Here is an 11,338-nt window from a genome sequence, read left to right as displayed (position 1 = left end):
CTTTCTCACCACCAAGCCAGGCTGTCTGACTGTACCATACATGGCCTGTGATGTGAGCCCACTGGAGTGAGCTCCCAGCCGAGCCTAGATTCCATTCCCTCCCCAATTGATGGTTCCCTCACAGTCAGTCAAATAGTGGTGGAGCTGCAGCCACTGTTAATTTACCCTGTGCTCACTCCTCCTCTGGGCCTCTTTCCTTACACTTCCTCCTAGTGTGATCTCTTGGGGTGTTGTGAAAATGCTGGTGTTTTTGCATCCCCTTGGTACCCTGTTCTAGGGAGCGGGTAGCCCAGCAGCGCCACATTCTCCAGAGCCCTCCAGGGGAATGTGTCACTCAGATTGGTCCAGGGGCCTTTCCTCTACCATTAGAGAGTGTCTCCTCCCTCCAAGGACTATTTGTACATACTCCTCAGTGTTTTGTCCCAGTTCTTCATGCATGCATGGATGACAGAGTGCAGTGGTCGCTATAATAATTTGTCATTGTTTCTGCCGCTCTTTTCTGGGCTGGAGGAACTGTTGAAATGTGTGGACTCAGAGTGAGGTGTGGCGCCCCATGCTCAGGAGAGAGAGGCAGGAGAGTCTCTGTGAGTTTGAGACTAGTCTGGCTTGCACAGGGAGTTCCAGGACAGCTGGGACTAAATAGAGAGACCCTGTCTCAAAACATTAAAAAAAAAAAAAAAAAAAAAAAAAAAAAAAAAAAAAAAAAAAAGGCTCAGTGGTACATAGCATGCTTTCCTTTCTAATTAGCCAGCTCGCTTTTTTTGTTTATTTGTTGTTAGCAGCAGTGTGTTTGTGATGTTCGGTTTCCAGCCCTGTTGAAATGAGAACATACATACTCCTGGCTGGGCTTGAGGGTGCTGTTCTTCAGGTCATTGGTAGAAGCGACCATTACCTCGCTACCCCCCATCAGCAGTCGGCCCTGAGTATACACACCTTTAGAGTCAGTGCACCTTCCCCAAACAGGAAAAGAGCATGCTCCATCACCCAGGCAGGCAGGCAGGCACTGCTCTGAAGCCAAGAAGACTGTCTTCTCCTCAGGAGCCAGTCATCTGCACACTGGGAACTAGAGTTACAGCCTGTGCAAAGCACATCACAGGATCAGTGAGGAGACGCAGGGCAGCTAGCACAGAGCCTGCACACAAGGCAGGTACTGCCCCTGGGATTGGTCACTCTCACTGTCCTGTATTACTGTGGCAGAGGCTGGTCGCTCCAGGGAGATGGTTAGCCTCAGGAGCTCCAAGCCTTAGCCCTGCACAGGCTTTTCCCACAGTGGCATCACAACAGCGAGTCTGTTCCCAGGGAGAGCTCCCAGGAGCTGCTCCATCATAGCTGCCTATCTCCAGTATCCTGTCGATAAGATCTGTTAACATTCTCAGCTCCAGCTCTGAAATCTGCAGAGAACAGGGCCTGTTTGTTCAGTCCAAGCTTCTAAGATTTAACTCCCAAAGGAAATTAAATCAGGTGCCTGGAGCTATGACAGTCTGTCGTGTTTCTTTGCCGAGAATGTCACCCTTAATATCATGTGGATCTCATGTATAATTTTTCCCCTTTAATTCTTTTAAAACAATGTGGTTTCCAGCAGAAACCAGCAAATCATCAAAAGTGAAAATGGACAGCTAGGATTTGTCCCCGTTTGGGGGTCTTGTTATCCCCTCCCCCAACAGAGTACAAAATTAAGTTCACACACAGATGGTGCCACACTTAGTGGCAGCTCTGCTGAAAGCCTCCATAACTCAGCAGTGCAGACCTTTGACAGGGGCGCTGGCTTCGGATTGGGCTGTTGGTGGCCTCACCTTCCTGTTGTTGAAAAACACCCTTGGGAGTCTCCTTGGGTGGCCACCATCCTTGGAAGCCCTCCCCCACCCCATTTTACCCCAGTTCCAGACCTGGTTACCATTCTGGAGAAAGACCCTCCCTGTGGATTATTTATGGGTTAGAAATGAACCCAACCTGGCCAGGACTGGAGTCATTGTAATAGAACTGGGTTTGAGCTCTGCTTGTGCTTGTGCTAGCATTTCAGAGATGGCAACAGCCCCGGAAATGCCGGAAATATGAATGTGACTTTATATTACTCAAGCAGACTGGTGATAACTAGTGGAGAACTCGGCTTGGGGGAGGGGACCCATGGGGTAAGAGGAGGAGGGCTCAGACTCCAGGAAGGAAGGCCAGGTGTGACTGGATGTGGCCAAGGACCAGAAAGTGCCAGACAGGCTGGAAAGAGCCAGCCAACCCCCTCTGGGGAGCTTGGAGGAGGGAAGGAATGAGTGCTTTGGATGGACACTCCCCTGGATACCATTTGTTCGTTCTCTCTCTCTCTTTCTCTGTGTGTGTGTGTGTGTGTGTGTGTGTGTGTGTGTCCTCTCTCTCTTCTCTGTCCCTCCGTGTCTCTCCCTCATTCTTGGTCAGAGCTGTTTGCTCCTGTTTTGGAAAGGTGGATCTGTTCCTCTAGAGAGCTGCTGGTTGGGTGGGAAACAGGCTTACATGTCCAAGAAGAATGAATATGTGAGTCAGTGTCCTTCACCTAAGAGTCTAAAACAGCAGGTTCCAGGCCAAGACATGACATATGGTCTTACTTTGGCCCACAGGGCAGGTGCCTCAGTTTCCCCATCTGGAAGGAGACTGAAAGAGATCAGGTGTGAACAGTCAGCATAGTGTCTGGTATGTTAGAGCTTTTCCTTCTCACTTGCCGCCACCACGCCATCAACTTCCTTGTCACTTCACCTCATGTCACAAAACGGAAACCCCTGCCCTTACAAACTGATCAAGTCCCAAGGGAAACTTCATGGGTATTTTCCCAACCTTCTGAAAGGGAGGGTTTCTCTGAAAGGAGCCCTTCGGCTGGCTTTGCATCCTTTTACTCTTCTTCCTCTGTGCGCTGCACAGCATCTGCCAGAGAAGTAGAGAGCTCCTATAGACCAGGACAGGGAGGATGGAGTAGAAAGGCCCAGGGTCTATAAGGAGAGCATGGATGAGCTCAGCCTGGACCAGGAGATCTGTCTGAAAGAGCCATCAGTTGAGAAAGGCTTAATGGAGCTCTGAGTTGCTGTGGATGTTCCCATTAGCTGAGAAAACTTCCTTAGGGCGTAGTGGTTTTACCTGCAAATAGTGGTGCTAGACAGTCTTGGTCATCAAACCTTGTGGTACCAGGCATCAGAATAAAGCAGCAGACTGGGGAGATGGAGACACTCAGAGAAGAGGTGTCGCAGAAGTCAACATAGCTGCTGACTGGGGCCTGCAGGGACATCCTGAGACATGACCCTGTGGCTGGAAAGGGAAATTCTGAGTGCCAGCCCCCTCTGTGAAGGGACAGGCAGCTCATTCTGCAGCTCAGATTTTTTTTTCTTGGTTTTTACCTGCTATCCCCATCCCCCAGTGGTAGGGATTGAACCCAGGCTTATGTTCCAACACTAGGGTGCATCTGAATCCCAGACAGGGCTTGTATTCCAAAGTCAAACAGATTTCTTTTGTCCTACATGGTTGGAAGAAGTGGGTGGGAACACTTGAGCCTGATCAGGCAAGGACTTTGGCAGTGGCTCTCCTATGGCCTTGGGCTTTCCTGTCCCTCTCCTTTGCCCTGCAACATCCAGAAAACCACACAGCCCAAAGAAGTGGGTATCTGCTGCCATCCAGTTCCCTTCCGAGGCCGGCACTGCCCATCGTCCAGATGCCACCCCTTTCTCTACTGCCACACCCCACCTCGCCGCCCTTCTCTAGCCTATGGTACCAGCAGGTGGCGGGGGGGGGGCATTGAGAGCGCACAATTTTTTTTTTCAGAAGCCTGAAGTACTTTCCTCTGTCCCTAGCACCGATCAGTAGACCATTCCTCCTCCATAGCGAATAGAAACTCCCCTAACTTGGCAATTGGCAAAAGAATTGCATATAGTTTTTGGTTTGTCATTTTTTTTTTTTCCAAATAAAAACCTGCCTTTTGCTTTCTTTCCCAGATTCTGTTGACAGAAGAATTTGTAGAGAAAATGTTGGAGGACTTGGAAGATCTGACTTCTCCAGAGGAAGTAAGCCTGTTTGGTTTCTCACTCAGAGAGGGGTCCTGGGCTTGAGAATGTGGACCTGTGAGCGTGTGTGTGCACCTGTGTGTGTGCACATGTGCACATGCTCACACTTCAATGGGCTGTTTTCCGAAGTACAGGGATAATGTAGAGAGGACTCTGAGAATGTTCAATGACTTTATTTTTCTTCCGTTTCCATGAACCACCTCTCCCCACTCCCACCCTTGTGAGGACACCCAGCAAACTGTCTGAATTGCCAGCTCTTGAGAACCTCATTGAAGAAGCAGCCAGGGCCTTCAGGCTAGAGTTCTCCCCAGCCCCTGCTGTTCCCTGGCAGGTTCTGAACAGAAAGCCCATGTCTGCTGCCAGAGAACATTCCACTGGGGAGTTCTAGTGGGCAGAAGGGGACTCCTGCTCTTGCCTTGGGCCACCCAAGAGCCACACTCCCTTCCTTCTCCAGCTATAGCTTGCCTCTCTCAGCCTCTTCTTGACTGGCTCAAAGCCTGAGGAACTGGCAGGCCAGGTGGGTTATGCCCCCCCTTGGCTTCTTCTCTGGGGTACAGGAATGGAGTCCATAATCCCTTTTGTTTTTCTTCCTTGTTCCTGGCCTCCTCATTTGCAGGGACTTACCTCATCCTGGAAAGTCCCTTCTCCTCCTGCCTCCTACTAAGCAGCACCCAGGCAATAGACAGGCAAGCCTTGCTGGCCCCAGTGCTCCATGGGGTAGTGAAATATTAGCAAGCTTCCCAAGCCCCTGGAGGACCTTCTTGCCCTCCCCGGGCTGCCTATGGCAGAGCCTGACCTTTCCCTCCCTTTGCCCTAATGTGCTAGCTCTCTTACTTCTCAGAGGCCAGGCAGGAGCACCCAGGGGTTGGCTCTCCCAGAACCACACAAGCCTCGGACTCAGGATAGATAGAAACTGCTCAGAGTTGGTCACCCCAATACAGCCATGTCTTCCGTGTCCCCACTCCAGGAATCCAGCTTGATCAATTAATTCATTATGTATTCCAAGGTTATCTAGCACCCAATCCCTGCCAGCCAGTCACCCCTACAAGCTGCTGCCCCAGAGGCCTCTCTTCCCCATTCAGTCAGGCCAAAGCTAGCTGCCCAGAAGGGCTTCCGGAGGTCTTGTCACACTGCAGTGGCATTATGCCAAGCTGCTACTCTGAGCTTGGGTGCTGAGTGGGCGGGAGGGGACAGTCCAGGCAAGACAAACAGGAGCCAAGGGGAGCTTCAGAAAGTAGGTCACTAAAAATGACTTCCCTTTCTACTCTCCTATCCAGAGGCTATCCCCACACCCTGCCCAGTCCCCACTTGTCCTGAGTCTTCAGTCCCCCAGGAGAGGGAGGGCAGAGGGAGCCAGCCAGGAAGTGTTAGTTTGTCCACCTCCAGCCCCACTCCAGGCAGGCTGGGTCATGATTCTGCCCTTCTCTTGCTGGCCCTGACTTGCAGCCTAGCCCAGCCCTAAGACAGTGAGGGCTCCGAGAGCTCCTGTCCTAACCCCAAGTCAGAATTTATTGAGCACCAGCTGTGTGCTAAGCTACATGAAGGTTCTAGAACCCAGAGGAATAAGAAGTCAGCTTCTCCCTTTTCACAGACAGAAGGCCCAGGTAACTGGGAGAAATAAAACAGTCAGGCTGCCATTGATTTCGGATGTGAAAGACCTTGGCCCTCATCTGGGATCACACTGAGCCAAGAACCCTGGGAAGCAGGGTGAAGGGGCAGTGGGTAGTGAAGGATTTCTCCTTCTTAGAATGTATGTAAACCACCTTCATCCTAGGACATGCTATATCCCAGCAGGGTCACATGGGGGGGCGGAGGTGCTGAGCTACAGCCTCCTTCTTTGTTGACCCTTTGACCCAGCCCTGGAGGACAGGTTCTAGATTCCTTCCCACAGTAGCCTCAGAAAGAGAGCCCATGTCCCCTATCCTCCAGCCCTGGGCCTCAGGGAGCAGATTCCTCACATGCTTGTGGCTGGAGGCAGAACCTAGGAAAAGAGCCGAGGGAGGTCTACACAGTCAAAGAACTAGGAAGACACGCCCTCTCCAGTCTGTTGCACGCTAGCTGTGTGGGAGGATAGGAGCACCTGGACCAGCCACATGCACTCGTGTTCGTGTACACACGCACACACGCACACATGCATGCACACACTCATGCACAGCCTGGGCTAGCATTTGAGAGATCTTCAATAGTCTGTCTTGTCCCCAGCATCCTAGGGACAGGTCTGGGCCAGTTCTCTGCCTCTCTCTGGGTACTGTCTTAGAAGGCAGTGGAGTTTGCTAACCAGAAACTCAGGCTCTGTGTTTGCCCCTCCACAGTTTAAACTTCCAAAAGAGTACAGCTGGCCTGAAAAGAAGCTCAAAGTCTCCATCCTCCCTGACGTGGTGTTCGACAGTCCACTGCACTAGCCTGGGCTGGGCCCCACGGGGGCCAAGAGGGGCGCAGTGGCTCCCAGTGACTTCAGTGTGACAGCAGTGTAAAGGAGACGCGCGTGAATAAAAGGACAAGGGTGAGGATGACTGCCAAGTGCTGCACCCACCACAGGCCCCACCTCACCTCCAGCTCAGGGGCCTCACTACCAGCTGCCAAGCTCATGTGACCAGGCCCTGTCCTGCATGCCAGTGAGTGAGGCTGCACCTGTAAAGGTCCCCACCCACCTGCTGCTGCCACAGGTTTGACTGATGTGCTCTGGGGAAGGACATCCTTGTCGCACAGCCAGGTGTGCAGAGCACACGTGTGGACGCACTGCCCAGTCCTACCCCAGCCTTCGCGCAGTCAGGCTGCTCTGGCCTGTGGAACGATTGCTACTTCACGATTGTTTTTGCCTTCCTTATTCTGTTGTGGAAACCGGATGGTATTTTTATTGCTCAGCAGAGATGGCCCAGAAGCCATGTACATAGAGGTTTTTTTGAATAGGACTTCATTCCTAGATGAACTTCATCATTCTCTTAGACAGGGGTCTGGGGGCTCTGCCTCCCCCACACCATCTGCCCAAGAAGGTGCCTGGTGCTGCCTGTCAGCTCTGAGTCCTGAAGGAACCTGGGATAGGGAACAGCTGACACACTCTCTGTGCAGCCCTGCCTGGGGCCAGATATGCCATGGCCTAGAAGGGGTGCCATTGCCTTCCAAATGAACTAGGCTTCTACAAGGCTGTGGGGACTTTAGGGATTCAAGGACATGGAATGATGGTCCTAGCTATGTCTTCCAGTCCTTTTGTACCCAGCCAGGCCTGCCAAGGAGAGGGTAGAGCCCATTGCCTCCTCATCCTGCTCCTCAGGACCTCCAGCTCTTTGAGTCCCCTGTCCCCTGCATTCCCAGCCCCCTGGGCTATGGGACTCTAGCTTATTAAAAACTGAAGAATCAGCCTCTCAAGGTCCCTTCGCTGTCATTTTGCTGGCTGCTCTCTGCAGCCCCATCCTTCCCACATCCCTCCTTTACTCACCTCTCACCTTTGCCTTTTCCTGCAGCCTGGCCCCTAGTATGGGGCCTCATTCTCTCACCCCAGAACTGTAGATCTCTAGCCTCCCAGGAGCCAGCCTGTCTCTGGCCATGTTGAAACAGGGTTTCTCTGTGTAACAGCCCCTGTCTGTGCTGGAACTCACTCTGTAGACCAGGCTGGCCACCCAGCTAGGATTAAAGGCGCCACCACCGCCCAGCTTCTTCATTCTTTAAGTTCTGATCTCTCCAAAAGAAATTTTTTTCTGTAAGGGACCTTGCAAGAGTTCTGCTTCTCAGCTTCCACCACCTATAATGGGTACTGCCAAGGGTACCCCAGGAGGCCCAGGGGTCAACAGCCAAAGAGCTGCCCCCAGGGGGCACATTGCTGGCTGGGGGCTGGAGGAAGCAGGAATTACCCTTTCAAGGAATGGCCTCTTCTACATAGCCCAAATCTAAGCAGTTAGCTCCAAGGCCAGCACTTGGGGGCAGACCCATCTGGAGCCACTGAGAGGCTGGCTGCAGGCCCCCACCAGCCAGGATTCAAGCTTTTCTGGAGTAGACACCATGCTGCCCTGGGACTTTTCCTTTTCTAATTTTTTTGGTTTTTCGAGACAGGGTTTCTCTGTAGCTTTTGGAGCCTGTCCTGGAACTGAACTAGCTCTTGTAGACCAGGCTGACCTCGAACTCACAGAGATCCGCCTGCTTCTGCCTCTCGAGTGCTGGGATTAAAGGTGTGTGCCACCGCCACCCAGCGGGACTTTTCCACAAGAACACTTCCAACCTTACCTTTTTAAAGCTCTTGTCTTCTGAAAGTTTATGGGCCAAGAGATGCTCTCAGTTTGCCTCTATCCCTTGCTGTCTTGACCAGTGTTGTAAGGGTTCCCCTCCCCCATTCTCCCGGAGACCTTCCTAAGGACCCACTGCTGCATTCTGCCCTCCCTTAACCTGGCTTGGGGGCGAGAATGCAAGCTATGTAAATGAGACTCCTGGTCAACTGCTTGCCCTAGGCCTGCAAGGTCTTTGCCACCACCTGCTAGGTGGCCCCATTCTTAAGGAATAGGGAATGGCAGGTAAGCTCCAAATGAGACGTCTCCAGGGCCTGAGATCTCTCCTGCCCCCATCCTGTCAGGAACCTCAGGAATGTCTAAAATCCTGCTGGGGCCAGGTCTCTAAGGGAGCTTAGCGCAGCAGGCTCTCAGCCTGGGGTGACCAGGCCTCCTTTCCCTTGGGCTCCGGTTCCTTCCAGAGGGATCTCAGGGAACAGGTTTGCCATTAGGCTGCTGCTTGGGAAAGAGAGACCCTAACATTGGATGGAGCAAGGCTTACCTTGTCGTGGCCCATAATGGGGGCCCTTTCTTTCCCTCTCTATAGCCTTGTGGAGCTGTTAACCCATCCTGAGGAGGGGTTTGGGAATGTGTTCCATCATGTCCTCCTTTTCTGCAGACTTCCTCCAGGCTGCCCCCATCCTTTGACCTTCCAGGTCCTCAGGACCAGAGCTTCTGAAAGGAAGGACCTTTGCCCTCCTGTTAATTAACTAACACTTCCCCAGGCCTGTGTGGGTCACCAAGGGTGGCAATGCCGCTGCCATGCTGGGGAACAATGTTCTCCTCTTCCAAGTGTGACATGCTGCAACAGGGCCTGTGGAGGCCTTGGGGAGCCTATAAGGACCAGGACATCTGCAGTCCAGACCCTGGGTCCTGGGACTGAATTTTGAGATTGAGTCGAGAGCAGGGAGAGAGCCTGAAGTTTGTGCCCCTATGGGGCGGACCAGCCCATTACTCCCTGAACTGTATTTTTTAAACTTGGTCTCCCCTCTCTGGCTTCCATGATCTCGGTGCCAGGTGAGGTGTCTGGGTCCCTGTTACAAGTCAGGAGCCCTGTAGGGAGACCCCTTCTTTTGTACAAAGATCTGAATGTTGCAATGAGCAGACTTTTGTACATTTTTATATTAGATTTTAATGTCAGTGGCGACTCGGCTCCTGGAGCTGCAGCTGGCTCAGGACTTTTGTAAGAATTTTTGAGTGACTCACTTAGATTTTGTTCCCACTTGTCCCTCTTCCTCTGTGTAATCTAAGTGCATTAAACATATCTGCAGGAGTGTCTGGTTTGTTTGTGTACTTCTTTCTGGCATGCTAGGGTGTGTGTGTGTGTGTGTGTGTGTGTGTGTGTGTGTGTGTGTGTGTGTGGTGTGAGATGTGTGTGACACCAGGGTTTGAACCCATGGTCTTACTGCGTGCCAGGCAAATGCTCTATCCCTGAGCTGTGTTTCTAGCCCTTATTTGCTTCTTTCTTGATGCCTGAAGTAAAGGAGCAAGAAGACTGCGCCTGGCACCGCTCCGAAGTGGGATGAGCCTGGGGAGTGATGCGGAAGTCCAGAAGTGAAGGTGTGCTCGCAGGCGCAGGCGCTCTGCCGCTAAGGCCAACACACAGCCTGCCTTTGTAGGGCTTGTTTCCCTGGAGGTCAGGAGAGCTGGGTCTGGAACACAGTCTGGGGCAGGGAGTGGGAGGCCACCTCCCTGCTGTCTCACTGCTTCATCCCTCTTTGGATTTTGGTTGTTTTTTTTTTTTTAATACTTTTAAAAATTTATTTAACTTTCTTTTATGTGCATTGTTGTGAAGGTGTCAGATCCCCTGGAACTAGAGTTACAGACAGCTGTGAGCTGCCATGTGGGTGTTGGGTATTGAAGCTGGGTACTCTGGAAGAACAGTTAGTGCTCTTAACAGCTGAACCATCTCACACCAGCCCTCATTTTATTTTATTTTTATATGTTTTTTATATTTGTTTGTGTGTGTACCTATTCCATATCACATGTAGAGACGGAACAACTTGTGGGAGTGATCCTCTCCTACCATGGAACTAAGAGGTGTCTTTACCCACTAGTTGTTCCAGTTGCTGCTGCTGCTGCTGTTTGAGAGAGGGTCTCATTGTTTAGCCCACACTGGCTTCAGAACCACCATCTCCTGCCTCCGCCTCCCAGGTGCTGAGATCACAGGGTGGTGCTTTGCCACACCTCTAGCCTTTACTCCCGTTCTTCCTGCTCTTATCAGTAACACTTTTCCCTCGGTTCCAGAGGGATCCAAAGCTGAGAAAAGTTGGCCTTCCTAACTTCTAGTTCTGGGAGTCTTCTCCGGAACAGCTAGCCACTCTACCAGGCATCTAAATTCAGCCTCCTCTTCAAGGGCCTGGGGCTACACTCAGATCTGGAAGATCTCAGAACCAAATGACATAGGCGAGCTTCCCCTTCTAGCAACACCCAAGCTAGGTAAAGAGGCAGGGTGGTATGCCATCCTCCCCCAGGCTGCCTAATGGCATATGCTGGGGGTGGGGGAGAAAACTGCATAGGCATGGCAGCATCAGCATCCACACAGGATTCTGGAAACACTTGGAACCACCTGAGGCCTCCCACATTCTTTCCCTTCCTGCTAGGCCTAGTTTTCTGTCCTAGCACATGGCAGGGCCTTTCTTTTGATCTTCAGGTTGGGCTGGTAGCACTCAGGGGTCTCCACCAGGACTAGTGACAGGTCATGAGATATCACAAGGCAGAGGGATGTCTGGAGACCTTCCCAAGAAGGAAGTCAGTGTCCACCTTTCCCCAGTGACCTCCTCTTGAACTCTGGAAATGGCTGGCTCCCTAGGAGTGGAGTGGGTCATGCCTGGATCCTTGGTCCCTCTGGTGCACAGGACAAGAGAAGAAGTGAGGTGTCTTAGGCCAGATTGACAGGCCCAGGGTGCCAGGCCATGCCTTTTCCCCTTAACTCACCTCCTTACCTAACTGACCTAGAAAGCCCTGGAAGTCAGTAAAGGTCTCACCCCAAAGAGCATAGAGCAGGGGGGTCCTGTGCCTGTGTCTGGGAGACAGTAGCAGGCCATGGATGTCTGGAAAGACAAGAAC

The 11,338-nt window shown here is 52.0% G+C and overlaps 1 protein-coding gene across 4 annotated transcripts in view; it reads left to right on the top strand.

The window, feature by feature from the left end:
• The window catches only part of Sufu (SUFU negative regulator of hedgehog signaling), a 93,465-nt gene extending 83,923 nt beyond the window's left edge, over window positions 1-9,542 (top strand). For all 4 annotated transcript variants that reach the window (XM_085694042.2, XM_085694043.2, XM_085694040.2 and 1 more), the window contains 2 exons: window positions 3,945-4,013; window positions 6,326-9,542. In XM_085694042.2, coding sequence (XP_085550168.1) covers window positions 3,945-4,013; window positions 6,326-6,415 — 159 coding nt within the window. In that variant the 3' untranslated portion in view covers window positions 6,416-9,542. The remainder of the gene's footprint in view (window positions 1-3,944; window positions 4,014-6,325) is intronic.
• The last annotated feature ends 1,796 nt before the right edge of the window (window positions 9,543-11,338 follow it).

Source organism: Myodes glareolus, chromosome 7, assembly GCF_982192425.1.
Source record: "Myodes glareolus chromosome 7, mMyoGla1.1, whole genome shotgun sequence".
NCBI classification, from domain to species: Eukaryota; Metazoa; Chordata; class Mammalia; order Rodentia; family Cricetidae; genus Myodes; species Myodes glareolus.
This window is presented reverse-complemented; position numbering and strand designations above follow the sequence as displayed.